Here is a 25425-nt window from a genome sequence, read left to right as displayed (position 1 = left end):
GGGGTTTGATGTGCATGAGTTGTTTGATCCATTCTGTATCACCATAAGCAAAGTAACTCCCAAAGGGATGCAATTGGTGGATAGAGATGCATGTTGAATGGGTGATTGTTTCCCATTGCAAAAACCAGTTGTGCATACCTGAGAATGAGTATAGAACATTGAATATATTTGACCTAATTTTCAACCCTATGCACTTAAAAAAAAAAAAAAGTACTGAATTAATCCTGGTGTATATGAGATTTTTTTTTAATTGGGGTTATCTGTTTAATATATTCAGACCACCTGGACTTTATAATGAACAATTATGGAAGTATCAGAGATAATATGTGAAGTACTACAAGAGTGGTAGCATTAAGCTGAATTTATGGAAATGCCTTAGTTTGAGGATCATATACCAATCTTCCAATTTAATGAATAGCTAATAGGATGCTTTTTCTCTGATTTGAGACATGGATATCCTCTTCTCCTCTTTACATTTAAATGATCAGCTTATTTGTGTTTGTGTTTGTGTAAAGCCACTAACAGGGCTTTGTACTGGCACTGACTGCAGCCAGTCACAGGGATTCAGACTCTGAGGACGTATGTCCCAGGGGATTAGACAACTTGAGATAGGGGTTTGGCTGAATCTCTACAGTATCCAGTTCTGGCTTGGTCCCCTCCAACAGTCACAGAAGCCAGAATGGTCATCTAGGTCCACAGAGCATAGGGCAAGGTTGTTAAAATTTGTGATGAAATCTCAAATGATCTGTGGGTATCCTGAACAAAGAGGCGGATGGACAGGGAGGGAACAACCAAATGAACAATGCCAACATAGGACAGGTGTTTCTCCCACTCCAGCTAATATTGATAAAGCCTGTATATTAGCCTGTGTCCCTCACAGGACTCTGTACATTCAGAAGGACGTCAGAGAACTTATAGTAGACACAGAAGTGAACAACAGAGATGTTTCGAAGCCTGGACATAAAACCTACGAGGAAAAATAAAAGGGGCCAGCACTGTCTGACAAAGAAAGAAGATGGCTATTTGGGCTCCCACTTTTTTTTTTTTTTAAGATTTTTTTATTCATTCATTTGACAGAGAGAGATCACAAGTAGGCAGAGAGGCAGGCAAAGAGAGAGGAAGGGAAGCAGGCTCCCTGGCTCCATCCCAGGACCCTGAGATCATGACCTGAGCCGAAGGCAGAGGCTTTAATCCCCTGAGCCACCCAGGCGCCCCAAGGACTCCCACTTTTTATTACTTTGCTAGGTTTACTTTTCTACCTTTCCCTCCCAAAGGCAGTGAGTCACTTGAAGGCAAAGACTTTTTCAACTTTATATCACCAGCAACCTAGAATATCCCTGGCTCTTTGGAGATGGTCAATAAATTAAGAAGTTTATGTTTACTCTTAGAAGAAGTGAAGTGATCCTAAAGTATAGCATGCTGATTGTTACAAGGTAAAATGGGTAATAAAATACCAATAATAACATTGCATGTTTATTGAGTGAGTCCTGTGTATCAGGCACTGTATGAATGTTTTATGCATTTTCCCTGTATAATTCTCACAGTATTCCTGGAAGCTAAACACTCTAATTTTTCTGTTTTAAAGATGAGGAAACCGAGACACAGCAATGCTGGGTTCTTTGGACAAGGATACACAGCTAATATGTGGCAGGGCCTCGAGGTACATCAATAAATCAGGCTTTCTGACTCCAGCATTCATGCTTTTAGTTACTGTATATGTAAGTCAGAGTTTGATCTGGGAAAGAGAAACCACCCTATGTATTTTAAGTAGAAAGGCACTAACCATAGGGCATAACCCATCAGGAGGGCTAGGCAAGCTACAAGCACGGAGCCACCAGGAAATCAGTAAAGCTGGAATTACAGAAAACTACTAACAATAATCTCAGAAGTCTATAGCACCTACACGTGTTAGAGAAGATTGCCTAGAACCCAACCAGTGGAGAGTACATCTGCCATCTGCTGAAGCTTATACACCTGCTTTTGCTGCCCTGGGAGCATTAATGGCTCCCATTACTCTTTGACCTCCCAAACTGGTGACATCTAGCCAAAAACCCTGCTGACAGGGAGTGCGGTTCCTAGGCCTCTAGCCCCTGTGGCACAGAGTAGTGCTTTGAAAGGGAGCTGAGATGTCAACTGTGCTATTTTGTCTTGAAGAAAGTTCTGGGACTTCCCCCAGACAACTAAAAGGCAAGATAACCTATACCCTTCTGTATTTCCTCCCAGGGGCTGAAGAATAGGCCAGAAAACAATCTCAAGTGCCCCCAGCACTGTCCTTGGTTTCTGAAAACCACCGCTGAAGAATTCTCAAACACTAACAATACTTCCTTAACTCATTAGTAATGATGGGTTTGTGCCTTATCCTAGGAAACACAATTCTCCCTTGGAAGCATTCTTACCCAAATGGAAGCTGATACTTGGAGCCAGACAAATTGACAAGCAGTCCTTACTTCTGTACAAAATTAGATAAGATGGGAAGAATTCTGTCTTGTGGATTGGTGATGGCTTTAATCAGGTGGTCATTCACCTGGAATTGAGGCAGTGGTTTTTAACCCTGGCTGAACAGGAAAGTCCTCTGGGTTGCCTGTCGAAATACTGATGCCCCTGCCCAACCCCAGACCAATTAAATCAGATTCTTGGGGATGAGGCCCATGAGCCAGTATATTTTTTTCTTTCTCCTTTATCTATTTCATTCATCTTCCTCACAAACCTACCCCAAGCTACCACCAGTTTATTCTTTGTATATAAGTCTATTTTTTTGTTTGTCTCTTTTTTCTTCATTTGTTTTGTTTCTTAAATTTAACATACGTGTGAAATCATGTGGTATTTTTCTGTCCATCTTACTTCATTTGCATTATACTCTTTAGATCCATCCATGTAGTAACAAATGGCAAGATATTCTTTTTATGGCTGAGTAATATTCCACTGTAGATATACACCACATCTTCTTTATCCACTCATCTGTTGGACACTTAGATTGCCTCCATGTCTTGGCTATTGTGAATAATGCCACAATAAACATAGGGGTGATGTATCTTTTTGAATTAGTCTTTTCATTTTCTTTGGGCAAATAGCCAGTAGTGAAGTTACTAGATCATATGCTAATTCTATTTTTAATTTTTTGAGGAACCTCCATACTGTTTTCCAAAGTGGCTGCACCAGTTTGCATTCCCCTCAGTAGTATGTGAGGGTTCTTTTTCTCTACATCCTTGCCAACACTTATTATTTCTTGTGGTTTTGATTCTAGCCATTCTGACAAGTGTAAAGTGATATCTCATTTTGGTTTTGATTTGCATTTCCCTGATGATTAGTGATGTTGAGCATCTTTTCATGGGTCTGTTGGCCCTTTGTGTGTCTTCTTTGAAAAATGTCTATTCAGGTCTTCTGCCCATTTTTTAATTGGATTATTTTTATTTGGGTGCTGAGTTGTAAAATTTCTTTATATTTTGAATATTAACTCCTTATCAGATCTATTCTTTGCACATGTCTTCTCCTATTCAGTAGGTTGCCTTGTCATTTTGTTGATGGTTTCCTTCACTGTGTAAAATGAGTCAATATTTTTTAAAGGACCTAAGATAATGCTAACCCCATTGCTGGGAAGCCCCTATAAGGCTTTGCAGTTTCCAGTGTGCTTTTACCTTTATTGGCTCATTTGAATCAATTATCATCCCATTTTATTTTTTTTAAAGGTTTTATTTATTTATTTGAGAGAGATAGAGTGGCGGGCGGTGAGGGGCAGAGGGAGAGGGAGAAGAAGACTCCCCGCTGAGCAGGGAGCCCAGTGCAGGGCTCTATCCCAAGACTCTGGGGTCACGACCTGAGCAGAAGACAGACGCTTAACTGACTGAGCCACCCAGGCACTCCTGTCATCCCATTTTATTAATGAGTAAACTAAAACTTCAGAGTTTAGGTCCAGAACTGTTGAAGGCATGCAGCTCTTCTGATTTTTTGTCCAGTTCTGTGTTATATAGTACCTCCCAAACTCTGCTGTAAATCAAAATCACCTCCCTTCTGGTTAGGTATACATTCCTCTTCAAATAGAATAAGTAAATAAATGCCCATCATCGGATTTGTGAAGCCGAGAGAACTTTATGTTCCCAGTCAGGGTCCTCTGACCTCTCTTCTGGTGTCTGCTTGGAAAAGGATCTTATTCTTTCATGCGGTGTACTTGAATTTACTCAGAAACTGAATCCTCTAATACCGAGAACATCAAGTTCAGAAACTAATTTTCTAGAAGTCCTTGTAACAAACAAGGATAGGAATTTTTTAAACTGTCTTTGAGGAGAAAGCATTCCCTATTAAAGTGCTATTTCTAAAGCCTCGGTTGTTTTTTGAGAGAAATGATAGAGAGTACCTACGGCCCTCTTCTCCTGTAATGCTTTCTGGGGAAGCAATTTTAAAGTCTAATGTGTTCAGAGAATGCTCCTTTATAACTGTGGACTGCATTGCCCTAAAAGGAAAAGCTGGAGCATTTTCATATTTTCACTGTCACATGAACTGTACGTGGCACTTATATCCATCTGGGTGCTTTCCATCCATGGGATGTTCAAGGAAAATGGGCCCAGCATTCCATTTCTCACTTATAAAAATACACAACTTAAAAAAAAAAAAAAAAAAGAAGATTTTAAATAACTTTTGTGAGATATGTCTTTAGTATATGCAAGAGAAGTGGGTAAGAGGTGAGTCAGAGCAACAAGTGTTCAGAGTTCTCTTGCCCAGTCAGCATCTGACAGGTGTATTTGCAAGGGAACCCATTGTTCTGTTTTCCTAGGCCGCGGCTCCTAAACATTTTGCCCTAAGCATACCCCTCTCGTAGGCCATCTGCAACTCTGTGCAGTTTCCTGCCTTCCACATTTTCCATGAAGCCAGAGTCTTCCATGTACATTGTGGAATGTCATGCCACATGTAATTAGCATCATCAGAATTAGAAGCAAAATGGGTCATTGAAACATTTGGAACATGGAACAAAATGGGCCTTTGGGATCCCAGTCTCCATGAAGGATCATTAGTAGGGGTATGAGTTTGCAATGATTCTGACCAAAGCCTTTCCTGTCTCCTTCCTCACCTCCTGCACATGCTAAGTTACTAGGATCTTTGCTGTCACAGACTTGTTCAGTGTACCCTGTTGGGCAGGAAGCATTAGAGAAGACTGACATATGAAAGAAACAAACAGGGACTGAGGACTGAGTGGGGATGGAAAAAACTTAAAACCTCCTGGAGATTTGAACACCTCTCACCTTCTAAAATAGTATGAGCCTGCATTGCCCAGTATAGGAGCCACTGGCCACATGGGCTAGTGAGCATTTGAAATATGTATATTATCATGTTGATATATGTTGGCGTAAATAAAACGTACTATTGAAGTTGGTTTTACCTATTTCTTTTTACCCTTTTTAACATGACTTTTAGAACTTTTTTATTACCTTTTAAGCCCACCTTATACTTCTGTTGGATGGCTTGAATAATGGCTACTAATGCTTTTAGCTTAAGCAGCTGAGAGCGATCTTGAAAAGGGACACATCCACCAGCATACGAATTACTTATTGATGCCTAATGAATTATCCCAAAACTTAGTGGCTTCAAACAGCATTTATCACTCTACAATTTCTGTCAGTCAGGAATCTGAGCATGGCTCACCTGGGTCCTCTGGCTAAGAATCTCTCATAAGGCCACAAGGTGTGGATGGGTTATAGTCATCTCACGCCTTACCTGGGGAGAGACCCTCTTATAGGCTCACTCATGTGGTTGTTGGCAAAATTCAGTTCATCCTGGATGTCTGGACTGAGTACCTTAGTTCCTCCTTGGCTGTTGGCCAGAGGGCCCCCCTTCACCCCCGACCCCAGTTCCCCGCCATGGGAATTTCTACATACGGCACCTCACAACATGGCAGCCTTTTTCCATCCAAGCAGGCTCGCAAGAAGAGTAAAAGAGTATGCATGCCAGCAAGCAGGGGTCACCTAAACTTGCAAGTGACATCCTATCACTTTTGCCCTCCTCTGTTTACTAGAAGTCAGTCACTAGGTGCAGCCACACTCAGGAGAGGGGAGATCCAGGGGCATATCAGGAGGCAGAGTCACTGGGAGCATCTTAGAAGTTGCCTGCCACAGCCAGATAATTAGGATCCAGTTAACATATTTGTCCACCACATAGTTGTTCTTTAATGTCATGTACTTACCCTGAGGGATCTAATGTGCTGCATTCATATTCGTTTGTTAACACATAAAGAAACTCTGAGATAATATATAAGAAGCTACAGCTGGGGGTGACTTTGGGGGATGAGAGCAGGAAGTATGAGGGTAGGAAGAAGGTCAGGATGGAGGGAGACATTTCATTGTATATCTTATGCTATTTGGGGAATTCTGAACTATGTGTATGTATTATAAAAAAAAAAATGAGAATAAGGGAAATAAACAACCTCCATTCCCACTCTGTGCTTGTCTGGCAGGATAGACATCCCTGACTTCATCTGCCTCCTGTAGGACTTGAAGCCCTTCAGGTACTCCCTCCTCCTTGCAGCTTTTCCTGAGCCCCCTGGTCTCTAGAACTCATCCCACCCCACACTCTAGTACCACTGACTATGTTTTTTTTATTATTATTATTAGTGTTGGTTTCCAGTTTCCTTTGATTGCTACTTATTCAATATTAATGTATTAGATATGAGTCCTATTGGGAAAGGCAGTTGCCCGATTGAGATTTTGAAGGCACAGATTCATCCTGTATCTCACCAGGTTTAACAGGTCTTCTAAACGAGGTTGGTTTTTTGTGAGAGTCTTAAATGGTAGGAAATGAGATGCTGGCCCCAGAGAAGACAGGCCTCTATAGAAGGTGGCAGGTGCACTCAGCTTGTAAGTGGGAGAAAAGTACCATGGGAACTTACTGTTCCTAAGAAAAAGGTCATAAACAGAAGAGCTACAGTGCACTTTCGTCCTCTGCCACAGGATGAACGTGGCAGAATCAGATTATTTGCCGATTTCATGAACAATCGGAACAGTCCCTGGAAGAGGAAGTCCAGGAAGGAGATATGTGTGAGCAAACACCATCTCCCTATGAACCACCATTGTTTAAAAAAAAAAAAAAATGTAGATATGACACCCTGATAGGAAAATATCAGAGTTGAAACTCCTAGGTCATCTAGACCGCCCCTTATTCTTACTCCTGATTTCTCTATTTGCTTCCAGACTGGTACTTCATTTGTGCATTGGATGCACTAAATCACCAGCACCCCACTGTGATCCTATCCTAGCCTTCCTGCCTCCCAGTTGACTGGAATGGTATGAGCTAAACTCTTCTGAACAAATGCAGAGAGAAGAGTAGTTACCTGTTTGTGAAAATAAGCACTGACCCTCACAGAGCAGTGGACTTCAGACAGAATGAAAGGTGTTTTATAACTTCCTTCTCATGTTCCTAGCAGTAGAGATGATGGCTTGGGGAGTACCAGCAGAGGGATGCACTTGCGAAACGAGTAGGCTATCCTGCACAGCTAATTGCCAGAGTAGATATTTGCATATATGAATATGTTTAATGGGGAGTCATAAACATTTGTCTTTGGCTTTAAATCTCAAATAGTTGGAGACAGTAGTAGCACCAGCTATAGAAGCAAATCTGAAAATCAAATGGCCCAATTAGAAGTCAGATTTTTTAAAAAGCCATTAAGATCAAGCAAAATGAAATGAACTTTAAAGGGCTAAAGGATTCAGATCTCTTAAGGGCCCCAAATGGCAAGTAATTCCAGGGAAATCCTATTAATTAAAAACCACTGCTCTGTGAAATGACTGCCATTACATTTGAAGGTAGTTAATGTGCCGGTTCGCCATACCTGTGAAGCAATACAGGAGCATGAGAAGCAGTTGGCCATCTGCTAAGGAGAGGCTACTCTTTATGCCCTGAGAAGTGTTGTACCTCGGAAACGTAAGGACTGGCAACAACGGAAATGTGTCTATGGCCCAGTTTTTAAAATACCGCGTGTGGGCAAGTTACCATCATCAGCTCTTAACAGTCGTGAGGGTCCTATTTCTCCCCTTCCTGAGCGCTACCGCAGAGACCAGCAGATGAGGCAGCTGGGTTCTGTGAGAGTTGTGTGTGCCAGAGCTTCACAGTTTGGGGCATTTTTTCAAATGCTCAAGTGGCAGTGCTGAACTGATTGTAGTACGTGAAGGAACCGGCCCTTGGACGGTGCGCCCGCTCCGCCCCCCCCGTTACCACGTGACTACAGGGCCACGCACACGCCCCCCCCCCCCAGCACGTGACTACAACAGTGCGTAAAGTCTGCGTGATGCCCGACTTCCGGCTAGTTTGGGGGCGGTGCTGCTGTTCACCCTTCACTACCTGAGGTAATACCCGGCAAACCTCAAAGGGAGCTGTCTGTGCTTGCTTCCCTTGTCAGGGCTCGGAAGCCACTGCGTCGCACCCTCCCTTGGAAGCCGTCCACGCCAGTCCCCCTCCCTGCGTGAGAGCATGGGACCTTCAGCCCGCGGCTCAAAACCTCGGGACCTTTGCACCAGGTGCTCCCTGAGGCGTGTGATAACAATCCTGGGACGATCATTTTCAGAAACTGTTGTCTGACACAGTTCCCGCGTGAAAAATAGGTAGAATCTTAATTACCGAATTGCATGTTTAAAAATCCTGCCTGCGGCCTCTCACGCCTCAGTGCTTGGTTTACCTGGCTCAGACTCCGTGGTAAGTCACCATCGGGCACGACCTTGGAGTGCTTCTGACAGCAGTGACAGCATGTCAGGTGTTCCAGGCACAGAGTCCCAGGTTCCTTGGCACCTCTGGCTGCATCTCTGCTCTCTGGTCTTACTTCAGAAAGTTCTGTTTTATTGTCTGTTTTGTTTCGCATCCCGGTTGTCATCACTCCGTGGGTCCTGCTAGGGGACTCAGGGCCATCTGGCTGGCCTTGGCCTTCAGGGCAGATCTTGTGCTCCGAGGCTGCTCCGAGGGGCATGGGTTGTGTCCACTGTAGCAGTAAGCCGCCTCAGATCAATCAACCACAGTGGCAGTTATAACCTAAAATACATTACCCCGTTCACAACCTCTGGAAAATCTCATCTTTTCTTTTCAGAACGTCCAGAAAGTAGAGCAAAGGGCTTAGATTTAAGGCGTTATTACAGGAACATCTTTTCTCCCAAATTGTTTCCCCATGCAAATTCCTTAAATGCCCTAAGGCTAAATTACCTTCTGAGATTAAAAAGAAGGAATATTAATAAAAATGAACCTTTACTGGGCGCCTGGGTGGCTCAGTGGGTTAAGCCACTGCCTTCGGCTCAGGTCATGATCTCAGGGTCCTGGGATCAAGTCCCGCATCTGGGCTCTCTGCTCAGCAGGGAGCCTGCTTCCCTCTCTCTCTCTCTGCCTGCCTCTGTCTATTGTGATCTCTCTCTGTCAAATAAATAAATAAAATCTTAAAAAAAAAAAAATGAACCTTTACTGAATGCTTGCTCTGTTCCAGGTTTTGTGCTAAGCACTTTGTAATGATTGAGTAATGATTTCTCTGGAAGACCCATTGAGGCAGGTATCAGGTCACTCAGCTAGTTGAGTGGTAGAGGTATAGGGTTCATCCTGGGCAGTCTGACTGCAGAGTCTGAGCTCCGAGCACCACGGCCTGCCTGCTGCCGCAGCAGTGCCCAGCTGGAGGAATTGCGTGGGATTGAACAAGGTAACATGTAGAAAGTGCTCTTAGCCAGCCTGGCATGAACATCTGTTCAGCGCTCAGTACTGCTACTAATCAACAGTCTGGGTACCTGGGAGGGCTCCGAGGGGCTGAGAAGGGGAAGGGCTCAGGAAACATGAAAGGGAGCAGCTCTGGTTGGGTGGGCATCACTGGCTGGAGGAAGGTCCGTTGGTGCTCAGATGTAGGGGTGTAGGGGTGCGGCAGGGTGCCCCCTGGAGCCAGCACGATCCCGAAGCACAGGCCCTACGCTGATGTACAGATGACCCATCCCAACTCTGCCTCCAGCCCTTCAGAGCATGGGAGACTTTGCCTTACTTTTTCAAAAATGGAGTTGGAGATACCCACCTCTGCCCCTTGACGTCACCAACACTTAATTTGGATTTTCTTTTACTTCTGGTTTAAACCTTTGTCTTTTGTTCTTGTTTAATATACCCATGCCAGTCTATTCCTTTCAGAAATAGATGATAAAATGTTCTCAAATGTATAAGATTGGAGTTGGGGGCACAGTTGCCACAGTGTGTTTACATGGAGCTGATCTCGGCTTCCTGTCTACCTGCCACTCTCCACACACTGATGTTTTTTAGGATCTTGTGGGATTACAGCATTTTTCTTCTCCAACCATGCTTTGTTGTTCAGCTCTAACCTCAAATATCCACTTTGGCTCCTCCTCCTCAAGTGTGTTGGGCCAGGCCTAAAGAACACAGTGAATGTTGAGTCACGGAGGTTCCGCCGTGACCGTCAGAATAAAGCACAGGGGCTGGACGGTGTTCCTGAATGGCCTTGAGCTTCTGTTCCCTTGGTGCGTGACTGCTGGTGATTGGGCACAGAATGGTGGTGACTGACTTCTCTGGGTCTGTGGCTGGGAGTGTTGGTGACAGCAGCGTCCCAGGACTGTTGTGGGATGTGTAGGAACTGTTGGACTTAGTGTTTCGGTGCCATTTCCTCCCATTCAAGATTTGGAAGTTTAATTGGATTCTAACTTCTTGGGAAGTCTCTCTTGAAAGTGAGGTATTGGGGTGCCTGGGTGGCTCAGTGGGTTAAGCCGCTGCCTTCAGCTCAGGTCATGATCTCAGAGTCCTGGGATCGAGCCCCGCATCGGGCTCTCTGCTCAGCAGGGAGCCTGCTTCCTCCTCTCTCTCTACCTGCCTCTCTGCCTGCTTGTGATCTCTCTCTGTCAAATAAATAAAATCTTAAAAAAAAAAAAAAAGTGAGGTATTTTTACATTTGATCTTTTGTTTTTAGATCTCAGCCAGAAACATAATAAAGTCATTTTTTTAATATAAAAAATTCACGAAGCAGTGTGGATCTCTGACTGCTTTTCTTCTGGAGACAATGGCAAATATAGAAATGACAAAGCTGAGGCCCAGAAGTGTGACCTACCCAGGATCGGGGATGTGAGAGACAGTATGAAATTCAAATGAACACCCAGTGATGTGTTTACATACTTAGCACATGCTTAAAATAAACAAAACTAAGCTGTATTCTCTACCTTAGAACTTCACATACTGTTCTTACTGTTGTGGTTCCTTTCAGCGTTGCCAGCCTTGTGTGGTGACTGGTTTGCAGCCAAGCTGAGATCCCTTGCTTTGGGGCATATTGGGGTTTCTTGCTCTGGTTGACAGTGGCCTTCAAGTCTGTGCATGCTATTGGCCATATAAAGATGAAACTTCTCAGTCACCCTTGACATGACCTCTATCCAACAACAAAAGGGTTGTTAACGTTGATTGTGTGTGTCCTTACCCCTCCTTCTTCCCACCCACTGACAGGACCACCCACACTTGGAACACTCAGTGCTTGCAGGGCAGTCCTCGAGATGAAACCAAATTGCAGCTGGCAGTTTACCCCTAAAGAGAGAGTGAGGGGTGGAGACAAGAAATGGTCCTGCTTCTCTGGGCTTTTTCATCAGAAAGGCATTTGCGCCTTTTGGTAGGAAAATGGGCTTTGGGAAAGCACCCCAGCCCAGCCAACAAACTGGTATTGTATTCTGTGCCGTCTCTGTGCCCTCACTGTGCTAGTCACTGGGGACTCGAGGACAAAGAAAACATAGTCCCCTTCCTAGAAGGTTCTTCCCAAACAATGCTATAATAAATCACCACCATGTCTCTTCTCCTTGAAGCTAAGGGCAGGAGTTTGTGAGGTCAAAGGGAATGGAGGGTAACACCCAACAGAGACAAAGGGCAGTTGGGGATATAGCTCTGCAGTCTTCACTGATGTTTTCTTGGTTTGCCTGTGGTTGAAATACTAAAAGAGTGATACTTCTCCATACTGGTAGAATAGCCATCACCTGTGAGGAAACAGATCTGGTGTCCTAATGGTTATGGCTTAAATGATACATCAGAAAATATCTTAACTGTGCTCTCTACGGCAAATGCAAGAGTTTTTCTGCTTTACAAAAGAGGAGGTGACTTTATTCCCTAAACTCCTGGAATCTAAAGCAGGACTGGACCATAGAGATAGCCCAGCATAACCTGTCATTTTACAGCTCTGGCAACAGGACCGGGGTGAGAGCATTAAGTGATTTTCTCCAAACAAATGGCCGTTTGGGGCAAAACTGGGTCCATGTGCTGCCCTGGCAAATCTTTACCCCAAGTTCACCGCAAAAGTCACTGAAACTACTTATAAAAATATTCAGAGGAATATACTGATGATGGGCCTATAATTGGCTTTTAAAGAAATGAGACACATTTTAGGGGACAGTCTTTGGAAGGTGACTTCAAGGAGGATAGTGAGGTCTTTGAAGCACATGGGCTCAGTGTCCTTCACACTGATTCCTGGAGCCCTGGGGTCTGTCAGCAATGGACTCTTCTCCACCCCCACCCCCCACAGAGCACCTCTGCCTGCATTCATTTGCACTGTAGAGTATCCTTCTGAGTGAGATTTCTTTTGAAATGAATTAATCTGAAAACTATTACCCTGTAAACAATTCAGCAGTGCTACTAAGAATACAGTTGTATCATCTTCAGAAATAAGAGGGCTTCAATCTGAAGGGTTTGAAGAGGTGGGGGGGGTAGGAGGTTGGGGGAACCAGGTGGTGGGTATTGGAGAGGGCACGGATTGCATGGAGCACTGGGTGTGGTACAAAAACAATGAATACTGTTATGCTGAAAATAAATTAAAAAAAAAAAAGATTAAAAAAAAAAAAAGAAGAAGAGGGCTTCTTCCGTTTGCATGTTTTTACTTTGGACTCTGTGGACCCAAAAGTATTCTTCCCCACCACCTCCACCATGGCAAATCTGACAGAGCCAGAGGGCACTTGAGTGTTGCCTTCACAGAGTCTTTTCGGAAAGTTCTCTCCCATTTGGTCTTCCTCATCCAGCAGAGTCTTCGGGCAGATGTCTTCTCCAGATCTTTGACTGATGGAGACCTAAGCAGCTCCAGTTTATTGTGTTATTGCTGTCGGCAGAGTTCTACCTGCTCTCTCATTGTTTACCACGAATAATCATGGAGACATAGCGCAGCACCTGCCCTGCACCAAACATTGAACAAGTAACTGGAATTCAAACTTCGCAGGCGAAAGCACCTATTTGATTCTGTTAGTTTACAACCTCATATTCTCGAAGCAACCCATCTGATCCTATGAAGGACTGTTGTGAGGGGTTAATTGGCTTTACGGGGCAGTTTGTTATTTCCTAAGGACATCAGAAGAAAAGGCTTAAAAGGAAAGGGTTGTTTTTTTTTTAATTAATCAGGAAATATACTTATTATTGCAACATTAATAAATGTATTTTGGTGCTTCAAAAAAAGATATTTTGGTGCTGAATTATTTTGAATTTGTTAAGTATCTATACTTCTTTGTTCCTTTTTTCAGAATGCTAGAAGATGACCTTAAGCTAAGTAGTGATGAAGAGGAGAATGAGCAGGTAAGATTTAGCTTTATGTTGCTGTCCTTCGAATGTGACACTGCGCCGCTGCCCCAGTGGGCTGTTCTGGGAGCTGACTGAATCATACACACTCGAAATTGTGGTGCTCTAGGATGCTGGGTGCTCTCTGGTAATTATAAGCTTCCATGCCATGGGACCAGTCCACTAAAATATCTTGGGCTTACTTTCCCTTAAAACTGTGATGCTGTGATTTTTGTGTCATTGAAACCAACAGTGGGAACTGACAAGGAAGCCGACTAGCATCAAACTTCAATATGAAATAGACCCTTTTTTTGTTTTCTTTTTCTTTTCTTTTTTTTTTTTCTTCTTGGCAAAGCTCACTGGTCTTCTAGAGATCAAGCGTGTGACTTAACCTTATCAGCATGCAATGGGCAAGCTGTAACATTAAATATTGAGAAGTCTTATACAGATATTATTAACATTGAGAAGAAGCAAACGTAGAGGTGAAACTTAAACGATGAATAAAAAATAATCATGCTCTGAATAGGCTGTTTGTCTTAGATGATAAATGTGCTTAAAGTATTCTCCCGTGGTGTTGATTTACAAGCTTGAGACATCAGTCAGAGATTTATAAATACTACTCTGATCAGTCAGTTAAGGTACAAAAATATCCACATAACATTCATCACTTTCAACTTCTGCATTGCAGGAAATGTTTGTGTTTTAAAGCAAGTTTGAAAACACAAAAGATAGATTTTCCTCTTCTTCTGTTTCCTTTTTCTATTATCTATGTGGTATTTTGTCAAGTTTGGACAAATGTGGCAGGTATAAAGACAATCCAGAGAGGTTTTTCCAGAAGTTATTTTTACATGCAATAGGAGACAGTATGTGGTTGGTCCTGGAATCGTGAATTTTATACAAAGGAGTCATGGAATGCTACACAGGCAATTCACCTGTCTAGCCATGCAAATGCACATAGTATACAAAGTGTGCAGAGGTGAAATAAGTCAAAGGAACATTTCCAGGGAGAGCATCTAAACAGAATGTGGCTGTGAGGTCACAGAGGCGTTTGTTCACCTTGGGGAAGAAGGTGAGGCCCCAAAGAAGGGCCTGGGTGTGAAAGAGAGCTCACATTGAAGCTAGAGTAGCAGCCAAGTGAAGAAAGGTTAACTGAGCAAGAAAAGCTGCTCATGCTTCAGGTTTTGTAGAGACTGATGACTTTGTTTCTAGGTGTACACTCTAGGACCATCAGATAGCCATAACACAGCAATCTTGGCAGAGCTGATGATGACTTCACTCCTAATTTTGGTTCCTCATCTATGTAACTATCAGCCAATCACGTCTTCGTGGATTTCCCAGTGACAGTTTCAGATACATATATTGTGGATTAAGTCATATCAGATGTGTAGGCTGTGTATCCTTTAGATTAGAAAGGAGATTCATAGAGCATTGCATTCAGCAAGCTTTCTTCATTTGGAAAGAATTTTCCAGAGTTATTTCCAGGAAGTATTTCCACTGAAAACTCAATTTAAAAAAAAAAATTAGGTATCAAGGATGAACTAGACACGCTCTCTAAGGTAGTAAGAACTTTAAGTTGAATCATTTAGCTTTATTAGCTACTGCTTTTTAATCTGTGACCATGGATAATGAATGTTATATTGCTAATATACAGGTTAAATCCTTTATTCTTACATTTTGTCCCTATGTGCGTACACCTTTCCACCATTTGCAATGAGAGCAGCTGATAGAATGAATGATTTTTATGCAGTAGTATAATTAAGACTCCAGACAGTGGTTTGTATGTGGTAGTTTAAGTGATTGCTCTAACATTAATTATATTAAGTTATCCTGCTTTGGCCTATAATTATAGCCTGGCCTAATCACAAAATCATAATTTCTGTGCTTTTAAAAAAGACTAATGATATGGTATTTTTTTTCCCTCCAAGACCAAAATATGATTGTTCCCCTGAAGAGTAGAGCACGCGCACACACACATGTGTGTGTGCACAGACACACATCCACACACACACTGCATTTCTCTGGCATTGAGAGATAATTAAATGTTTCACATAAATGATTTTGCTAGATATCATCAGAGTTTATCCCTTAACCCAAAATCTTTCAAAAATGTATTGTACATTTCCCTGTCTCAATAAACAGAGCATACTAAATTCCTTTGCCTTCTACATAACATCTGGCTGTCCTTGTGAATATTGGTCACTTGCTGTGACAAAAAGATACCCACAAGAGTTTCAAGTTGCCATGCCTGTTTGCCTTTCCTCCAGTCACCTCAGACTCACAGCATTTGAACACTCTATCTAATGCTTCCTTTATCCTCATTGACTTTGCACTCTCAAGAATGAAGAGACAGGCTAGTTTAGTCAGTGAGCCCAGGCTCAGCAGCCCTCTTCCTGGGTTCAAATCCCTGCTCTGCTGGTGACCCAGTAGCTTTGCAGCCCTGGCCCAGTCCCCAAGATGTTCTCTACTCCAGAGTCACCATTTGTAAAATGGGAATTAATGTTCGATCCCAAAGCCTGCCACTTCCCTGGAACCTGGGCTCACCTGTTATCTTCATGTTACTGGATCCAGTAGGCTTTTGATTTTTTGCTTTTAGTCAACTGAGAACTGAATATACCATACACAGAGAAAAGTACATATAACCTAAGAATACAATGTGATAAATATTCATAAACCACACACACACCCATGTAATCAGCACTCAGATCAAGATAAAGACACAGCCAGCCTCTCAGGTCTCCCACATCCCCATCCAGTCACTACCCTCCAGAAGAATAACCACTCCTATTTTTCTAACACCATAGAGTAATTTTGCTTGTTTTTGAACTTTATATCAATGGAATCACACAGCGTGTGCTTTTTTTCCTTGGCTTCTTTCACTCAGTATTATGTTTGTGAGACTCATCCATGTTGCATGTAATCAAAGGGTGTTCATTTTCATTGCTCTGTCATATTTCTTCATGTGTATATACCTTAATTTACTTAACCCATTCTACTCCTAATGGGCACAAAGGCATTTAGGGCTATTAGAATAGTACTGCCATTGATATTCTTGAACAGGTTTTTTGGTGAGCATGTGGGAACATTTCTAATAGGTCTATGCCCAAGGGTAGAAATCAGGGCCAGTAGAGTATATGTGTGTTCTAGCTGAGTAGCTCATCTCAAACCTTTATCCAAAGCAGTTTCACCAACTGACACTCACATCAGGAGTGTAAGAGAATTGCAGTTGCTCACATCCACACATTTGTCTTTTTATGGTGGTGAGCAATATTGTTCAGAAAGTTCCTTTTTTTGTACTGTCTTTGGTTTTAAAAGAAGGGCATTAGTGTTTCCTGCACTTGTTTCTTCTTGAAGACATTATATAAAGTTAATGTTACTTTTTCTTTAAACACCTGTCAGATTTCTCCAGTGAAACCACATGGGGCTGGAGACTTTTAACACAAATTCTATTTTCTGAATAGTTAAAGGGCTCTTCAGGTTATTTCACATTGGGTAGGTTATGGCAACATGTGCTCTTTAAGTAATTCATTTATCATGTCATTTAAGTTTTCATATTTATGTGTAGAAAGTTCTATTCTTTTATTGTTCCTTCAATGTCTGGGTCTATGGTGGTATCCCATTTCATCTTGAAACTGATCTTATTTTTGTCTTCGTCATCTTGCCAGAAGTTTTTCAATTTCATTGATCTTTTCAAAAAAACAAGTTTTTTGTTTCATTGATATTCTCTATCAGTTTTTCTGTTTTGATTTTATTGATTTCTTAACTTTATTATTTCCCTCCTTCTTTTGCTTTGGATTCATTTGGCTCTTCTTATTCTGGATTCTTGAGAGACCTTAGATTACTGAGTTGAGACTCGTTCTCTTTTATAGTATAAGCATTTAGTGTTATACATTTCCCTTTCAGCACACTGTAGCTGCATCCCACAGATTTTGATATGTTTTATTTTCATTGTCCTTCAGTTCAGTGAGACTTCCCCTTTGATATATGGATTATTTAGAAGTGGGTTGTTTCATTTCCAAATGTTTGGAGATTTCCTGTAATCTTACTTATTGATTTCTAGTTTGATTCCATTGTGATCAAAGAACACATTCTGTGTGATATCAATTCTTGGAAATTTACTAAGTATTTCTTATGGTCCAAGATCTGGTCTATGTTGGGATATGTCTTATGGGCACTTGAAAGAATATGGATTCTTCTGTGGTTGGGTGGAGTGTTCTATAAATGTCACTCAAATCCTGTTGGTTGATGTTATTATTGAGCTCTTCTAGATCCTTTCTGACTTTCTCTCTAGTTTATCAATTGTTGGGAGAGGAATGTTGAGGTCTCCAGCTATAATTGTGGATTTGTCTGTTGCTCCTTTCCATTCTGTCTGTTTTTGCTTCATATATTTTACAGTTCTGTTATTTGGTACATAACATTTAGGATTGCTGTGTCTTCTTGCTAGAGTGACTTTTTATGGTTCTATAATGTTCCACTCCATCTCTGGTAATTTTCTTTGGTCTGAGGTCTACTTTATCTGATACTGATAAAGCCACTGCTGCATTCTTTTGACTGATATTTACATAATGTAACTTTTTCCATTCTTTTACATTCAGCCCACCTATACTGTTGTATTTGAAGTGAGTTTTTTACAGGTACTATATGGTTGTCGTATTTTTTAATCTATTTTGCCAATCTCTGTCTTTAATTGATGTATTTAGAACATTTGCATTTAATGTAATTACTGATATATTAGTGCTTAAGTCTGTCACTTTATTTTTGCTTTTCTGTCACTTTCCCTTTCTTTCTGTTTTCATTTTTTTGTTTTCTTTTCCTTGACTTCCTATAGGTTTCTTGAACATTCTGCAGAATTCTTTTTTTATTTGTCTATCATGTGTTTAGTATATCTCTTTGCATAGTTTTTCAAATGACTGTTCTAGGAATTACATTATATATATATAACTTATTAACAGTTCATTAGTGAGAGCATTTTACAGGTTTTCTCCCTGAGAATTCTCCATCACAGAACTGATATGTGGATAATGGAGGATTTTGTTTTCTACCTTTCTGACTTTTTGAGTAAGCAACCTGAATCTTATTCTGTATCTTATTCATCCTAGTGCATACCCTGGCTGACTGGCATCCAATAGGAAAGCCTCCTCTTCCCATAACCAGATCCACACAAGTACCTTTATCATCACTCATCCACTCCTTTACTCCTATTACATGAGAACACTGCTTGATTTTTATCAAGTCTGTCCCATTTCCTCTCAGTTACTTGAGGCCTTGTTTTTTTGACTCCTTTCTGCCCCACTGCCCCATCAGAACTATGAATTGGGTCACAAGTAACCTCCACAGAGCCAAACATACTGGGCTCTTCTCAGTCTCTTGTCTTACCAGAAGACTTACCACATTAAACTATTGATCACCCCACTTTTCTTGAGGTACCTAACACTAAACTCCTGGTTTGCTTCCTGTCCTTCTGACTGTTTCTTCTTAGACTGCTTTGCTGGCTGCTTCTCCTGCCCAAGTTTAAATATTGTAGTCTCTCAGCATTTATTCATGATTGCTGTTCTCCACTTCCTTTCTCTCTCTTCCTCCTTTCCTCTTTCTCTCTCTCTCTCTCTTTAGGTGATCTCATCCATTCCCATGACCTTCATTTTTCATATGCTTACAATTTCTAAAGTGATATCCTCTCTTCTGAACTGCAGACCTTCTTGACTTTTCCACTTGGATGTGTCCCAAACATTTCAAATTCAATTTGTGCCGAACTGAACTTCTGGTCTTTGACACCCCTTACCCACCTACACACAAATATATTCTTCTTGTGATTGTTTCCATTTCTAAAAGTAGCCCTGCCAGACACCCAGTTGTTCAAGCCTAGAAACACCAGGCTCATCCTTGACAACTCCCTGTTCCTCACTTAAATGTTAATTTTATCTCTAAGGCCTATAAATTCAGCCTCCAAAATTAAATACTAGCCTTCCCTTCTCTTTCCATCCTGGCGAGTCTAAACCAATGTAGTAGACACTAGCATATTTCTATTCTTCCTCTCTATAATGCAACCTCCCCACAGTGATCTTTTAAAAATATAAATCAGATCAACTCATTCCTTGGTCTAAAACCTTAAATAAGTTTTCTGTTTCACTTGAGATAAAATCCAGAGCCCATAGCATGACTAACACTACCCTAGACTAAGTCCAGCTTCACCTACTTCTTTGTCTTCACTTCACATTGAGCTCATTCATGGCACATTAGCCAGATGGGGCTTCTTTCATCTCCTATAACAAGCCACACTCAGCTGCCTCAGGGCCTCCAGAGGCCTCTCCTTCCTGTTTTTTTTTGTTTGTTTGTTTTGTTTTTAGTCTGACCAACACCTTCTCATCCTGAAGTGTAACATAACTTTCACTTTCTCAGGGAGCCTCCCCATTATCTACATTGGACCTCCCAGTTAGTCCTTCTCCCAATCATCTTAACCTTTCTTCTTAAGTCTCATCATAATTTTAGTTATGTGCCATGTTTACTTCTTAAAATATCTATCTCTACCAATGAGATTAAAAGTTTCCTGAGGGCAGGGACTGTGTCTGGCATAGCAGTAATGCAAAATACTTGCTGAATGGATACATGAATACATGTACAATGTTGAGTTGAATTGACCGTATTTCCTGCTTCTTGTTTTCCAGTATCAAAGATGACTTTTGCTCTACCTTTTTCTTTTACTGAACGCTGTGTTTTTTCAAATTAATACTGTCCAAAGATCAAAGGTGTTGACAGAGAAGACAAAAACATAAGACCTAAAATCTTAAGGTGGCTGTAGACTAATGTACAAATAATCTACCTATTTAGGAGGAAAGGTCTAGCCATCTCCATGGAAATGTCTATAGCCACTTCTTAAATATGCTTACCACCACGCCATGTTGAATTTACAAGTGTTCAGAATTCATCTCAAACACAAGCCTCTGAAACTAAAAGAATGGGTTTCTCTACACCCTTCCCTTTCAAGGGGAGCAGAATTTGACATCTGGAGCTGAGATTGTGACAAAGTTCGCCTAGACAATTTGGGATTATAATTAAAATGGAAGCATATTCCTATGCTCGCTCTTACCATTTTCATACTTGATGAGGTTCGAAAAGGGACTAGAATAAATAATATGAGAATCCATTTTCTTGTTTAGGTAAATGAAAGATACTGATAGGATGGTAATTTATTTAGATCCCCTTTTCTGTAACTCTTGGCTCTAACATTCCAAAGGCCAATGTTATTATGTAAGAATGCAAAGAAATTAGAAGATTTAAGACAAAATTATTCCTGAAGTCTCAAGTACTAACGGAATTTTTTTAATGGACTTGAGAGATTAATTATATTTCATGTTCCCCAGTTTGGTAAAAAGAGGAGCTCTGCCTCTCAAGTCAGGGAATGCTTGGGAAGTCAGACACAGCGAATATCTAGATGAAATTATTATAGCTAAGGCTTGAGAAGAACAGATGATTAAGACTTTCAGCAAGGAGCAGTGGAGAGAATGTCAACTGCAGACAGTGTTTCAGAGATGACAAATATATAAGCTCAGGGAGAGTAGAGAAGCAGGGATCCAAATTGAATGGCTACATATGTGCCTGCAGCTTCTAGTAATTACATTATCCACACATATCAGGCAGTCTTTTCATTTTAATTATATAACTGCATTTTTCCTTTTTAAATGAGCATAGTTTATCCACTCAAACTGACAATTTTAATTTTACAGGCACTGATCATTGGATATAATCTGTAGAGGGCAATTTTCCTACTGGTGTAATTTACATCTTGCAATGAACAAAAGTTACCTTTTAATCCCCAATCAATATTTGGAGAGCACATGATTAATTTAATAGATATCTAGGTAGTTAACATAAATCTCCAAGTTAAAGAGCCAGTTCTTTTTTTATTTTTAATGCATGGAGTACTAATTGTGTCTCTCAAAGAGAATCCCGGCCTCCTCAGAATGAATCTAAAACCTTGTTGCATCGAGATGTCAAGATTATAGGTGCTATTGCTCCGAGCACTGAATTGCAGTTCTCATTGCTTTTTGTCGCCTTTGGTTTCTAATGGGGAGGCACAGAAACATTTCCACTCAATTCTCTGCTTTTTACCATAGAGGCCACTGGGTAACTCACATCAGTGTGGGGTGTAATATTAAAAGCAGATTACCAGTCATCGTAAGAGGTGCTGTTCATTTTTTCCCTTGTTACTTTTTAATATGACCATTGCATAACAGAAAGCAGAGCTTTCAAAAAGAACCTCTGAAGCCATTGGCAGTGCATGTGTATCAGTGACCAAATGAATTAGCTAAATGATATGCAGACGTGGAATAAAAACATAGGAGGTTTGTGCAGCCCTGCTCCACTTCCCTGGTTGCATTTTTCTTCTCAGGATCAGCTTGGTTGATGCCGGAGTTCTTGGCCTGTGAAAATTTATTACCCACAGAGTCAATCTGCATTCAGGCAGCCAAGTCTGAATAAATAGAGTCATTGTGCTTGTCTCGGATTTGTGGCCAGAGTTCATCCAGTCAGCTTGACATTCACATCCCAGGAGATTTATAAAAGCCAACACCCTGGTATGTGCTCTTGAATCCTGCCAAACTTGTGTAGAATTATATAAACAGGAGTTGAAGCAGTAATCAAGACCAGGTTTGAGGGGCAAGGCTCCAAAATCAAATTTCTCCTACATTAGAAATGAACTGTATTGTAGATGTTTTTTGTAGTCGAACAAGAGCTAAAAAATTTTTACATAAGAGTCATTCTGAGAGTCATCTTGAATGCCTACTAAGTGCCAAACATCAAATAAGACACATTAGCGATACTCATTATGGTAATTTAACTTCATACATTTAAGGCAAATTTTAAATGGCAGGGAAAATGCTGCCCTCAATGTACAAAAAGAAGCATATATTACATATATTAAACTTGTAGCAAAATAGAAAAAAAGAAAGAGTAGTTTATATTTGTTTTTATGTTTAGTCTTGCATTAATGTTCTCCCTAAGCTAAATATCCAATTTAATCATATTGATGAGTTCGTTTCTTTTTAATATAGAAACTCAAAATGAAAAATACTGCCTGTCAGGCCTTTGTCATGTGTATGAAGTAAGCACCTATTTGAAACTTCTGTCTCAGCGAAAACTCAAATGTGTAGCAGGATGTTTTTATTTGGATAAGAGTCCTAAAACTTAGTTAAGTAATCATAATACATCAATAAAATTTTAGTGTCACCAAAAGCAAATGCAAAATTCTCTTAGTATAGCCAATTTTATTAAATTATGCCACTCTTCCTACGCATTTGTGCAAAGCATGAGCATAGGTAGATGACCAAAAATGTAATGGCCTTTGTTTCATGTTAATGAATAATAATTTCCTAAATTGAAATTATCCACCAACTTAAATGTCACTGAGCAAGATGTACAAAGGCACGCAACCCTATTTCCTAAAATGTTTCCTCAGACCTCTTCTGAGGACCCGATTGAGATTTATGTAGGTTTAGTTGTGCCAAACCAGCCTGGACCATAGGATGTGACTAGTTTCGGTTGGAAGGCCCTGAACAAAATCTGGGAAATGAGAAAATTATATAAAAATTAAAAGAGGATCCATTAAATTTGGGCAACCATACAATTAACACAAAAACCTCGAATCATTGCTTTTGTTAAGTTCAAGAATTCATAGAGGAGATACACTCTTGAAACTAAGCTAAGTTTTTGTTAATGGTGGGTATCAGTACCAACAAAATAGATTCTCCATTTAGAGAACAGAAGAAAGGCCATGCATCAAGAGTTGATAGGCAGGCTCTTCTCAAATACAGCTGCCAGCAGAGCTCCTGGTTGGCAGAGGAAGTGGAATTCTCCCACCAGAGGACGAAGCTATTTAACTCAGAGGAATAGTCCTTTGTCCTGTGACTTTAATGGTTTTTATCTTCAGTAGCTTCTTCAGAAGTGTAACCATTCAAAGAGTGGATGCTCCTTTGAGTATACGCTATCACTCAGATCCAGGCTTCAGTGGTTTCATTTAGTGAGGGTTTACCTAGTCACTCAGGTGTTTGGTCCAGATATGCACTTGGAAAGTTTTATTTTTGCTTGTATTTTTCTAAATCTTCTCCAAGTGGGACTGGTTATCTCATAGCACAGCTTTTCTCAGGAGACTGTCAGCCTGTTGTTTCTACGTGGAGCATAATCATTTGTGTAATTCAATGCCCCTTGGCACTTGCCAGTTCCATCCTGACCAGATTTGCAGCCAACAGGTTGGGCTGAGTCAAAGAAGACCATCTTTAAGAAGCAGACCAAACAGTTCCCAAAATGTCAGGCCATCAGACAGTCCTCTCCACACTAGAAAAGTGCAAATTAGATAGACTGTCTCTCTGGGGAGGTCAGTTCAACAATATGTCTCTGGATATCACTTTTTTCAACTTGGGATTCATTCTTGAAAGTCCAGAGCCATTCAAGGAAGAGTATGTGATTACTACATCTTACATGTGAAAACACTTTCACATATAAACCCTGAGGCAGTGGTTTTTTGAGAGGTGAAAATGCCAATACTATTAAGAACACAGTCAGAATCAATTTAACTTTATTTTATGTTTAAAAAAAAATTGGTTTGCAAAGCACAATTATAAGACTCTTTCTTAACCATTACAAACCTATTTTTACCTTCAAATATTGCTATTTTGTCTGAGTAAGGTAACTTAAAGTAACTTAAACACTTAAAGTTGTTTAAGTGAATCATAAAGCCAGACTTAAGATTTTGGTTGTTCAAACATGGGTTGCTTTACAACAAAACTATCAAAACATTTGTGTAACTCTCATCTTTATACAATAACAAAGTCATATTTATATTCCACACAACTTGGGCCCCAGTTGCATTCATAATAATCAAACACCTACCAAGGCTGGTGGAAAGTGAATAGGCCTCCACCAAAGCACTGTGTTGAGGTAGCATACGGATTTTGTTGAAAGCTTTAAAAAGCATTTGGCAAATGCAACAAAGTAGGAAGTGACTGAACCTAGCATCTACCTGTTATACCAAAGATGAGAGTTGTTAACAGGCCATCACCTTCTTGGCCATGCTCGAGGTCTGGCCTGAACTGAAATTGCTCTGTGGGATGAGTTCTAGGAAGCTTGCCCCTGTGTGTCTTAGCATCCACTCCGCATCCCACCAGTGCTCTTTACACTGAGAGTGGCAGAATTCCAAATTTCTCTTGCCCCCTTCCCTTCACCCTCTGCCAGAAATTGTCCAAGGTGAGGCAGAGGCAGGGCTGGGTGCTCTCTGGTACATTGATGGCCTGGTTCCATTACTTACCAGCTCTGTGACTATAAGCAAGTCAAACTTAACCGAACCCCTGTTTCAGTATCTTAAGGTAACTCAGCAAAAATACTAAAGTAGATTAATAGAAAACATTTTATATTAACATATGTATTACTGTAAAGCTGTTAAAGTACACATTTTAACATCCTCTCCTCTCCCTTTTGCCTCTTCTCCTCTCCCTTCTCCCCAGGAATGTTCTTTATTTGTGTTGCTGGAAATTTTTTAATGCCCATTTAGTAATAAAAGGAGAGGAATACAGGAAGAAGCCAGGAAAATTGATTTATATCAGAAAAGGCAAGAAACTGATTATAGAAAAATAGATCTGGGAGGTAGGAGGAGGAAAGGGGGAGAAGGTCTGGAGTTTTAGGGGAGAGAGTGAGGAAGAGGAAAGGAGGCAGAGAAAGAAGAGAGACAGGGCCACTGCCTATACTATCAGTGTTGTATAGTGTTGTACCAAGTGTTGTTCAATAAAGTAACTGGTGCTCATTTCCATACCTTAAGGAACTGGCGTCTAGCCTCCCTAAGTCTAGCCCTTTATGAGGTAAGTGTCCAGCTGGTCAGGCTGCAGCTACTTGCCACGGGACAGCAATGCCACATCACTGGAAGCATAAGTTGTT

At 40.9% G+C, this 25425-nt stretch overlaps 1 protein-coding gene across 3 annotated transcripts in view; it reads left to right on the top strand.

The window, feature by feature from the left end:
• AFF3 (ALF transcription elongation factor 3) overlaps window positions 1-25425 on the top strand; it is a 543761-nt gene that overhangs the window by 416586 nt on the left and 101750 nt on the right. For all 3 annotated transcript variants that reach the window (XM_047745267.1, XM_047745265.1, XM_047745266.1), the window contains one exon: window positions 13476-13527. In XM_047745267.1, the coding sequence (XP_047601223.1) occupies window positions 13476-13527 (52 nt within the window). The remainder of the gene's footprint in view (window positions 1-13475; window positions 13528-25425) is intronic.

The sequence above is a fragment of the Lutra lutra genome, chromosome 9 (genome assembly GCF_902655055.1).
Source record: "Lutra lutra chromosome 9, mLutLut1.2, whole genome shotgun sequence".
Classification (NCBI taxonomy): Eukaryota; Metazoa; Chordata; class Mammalia; order Carnivora; family Mustelidae; genus Lutra; species Lutra lutra.
Note: the sequence above shows the minus strand (reverse complement) of the source record. Positions and strands in the feature narration are given on the sequence as shown.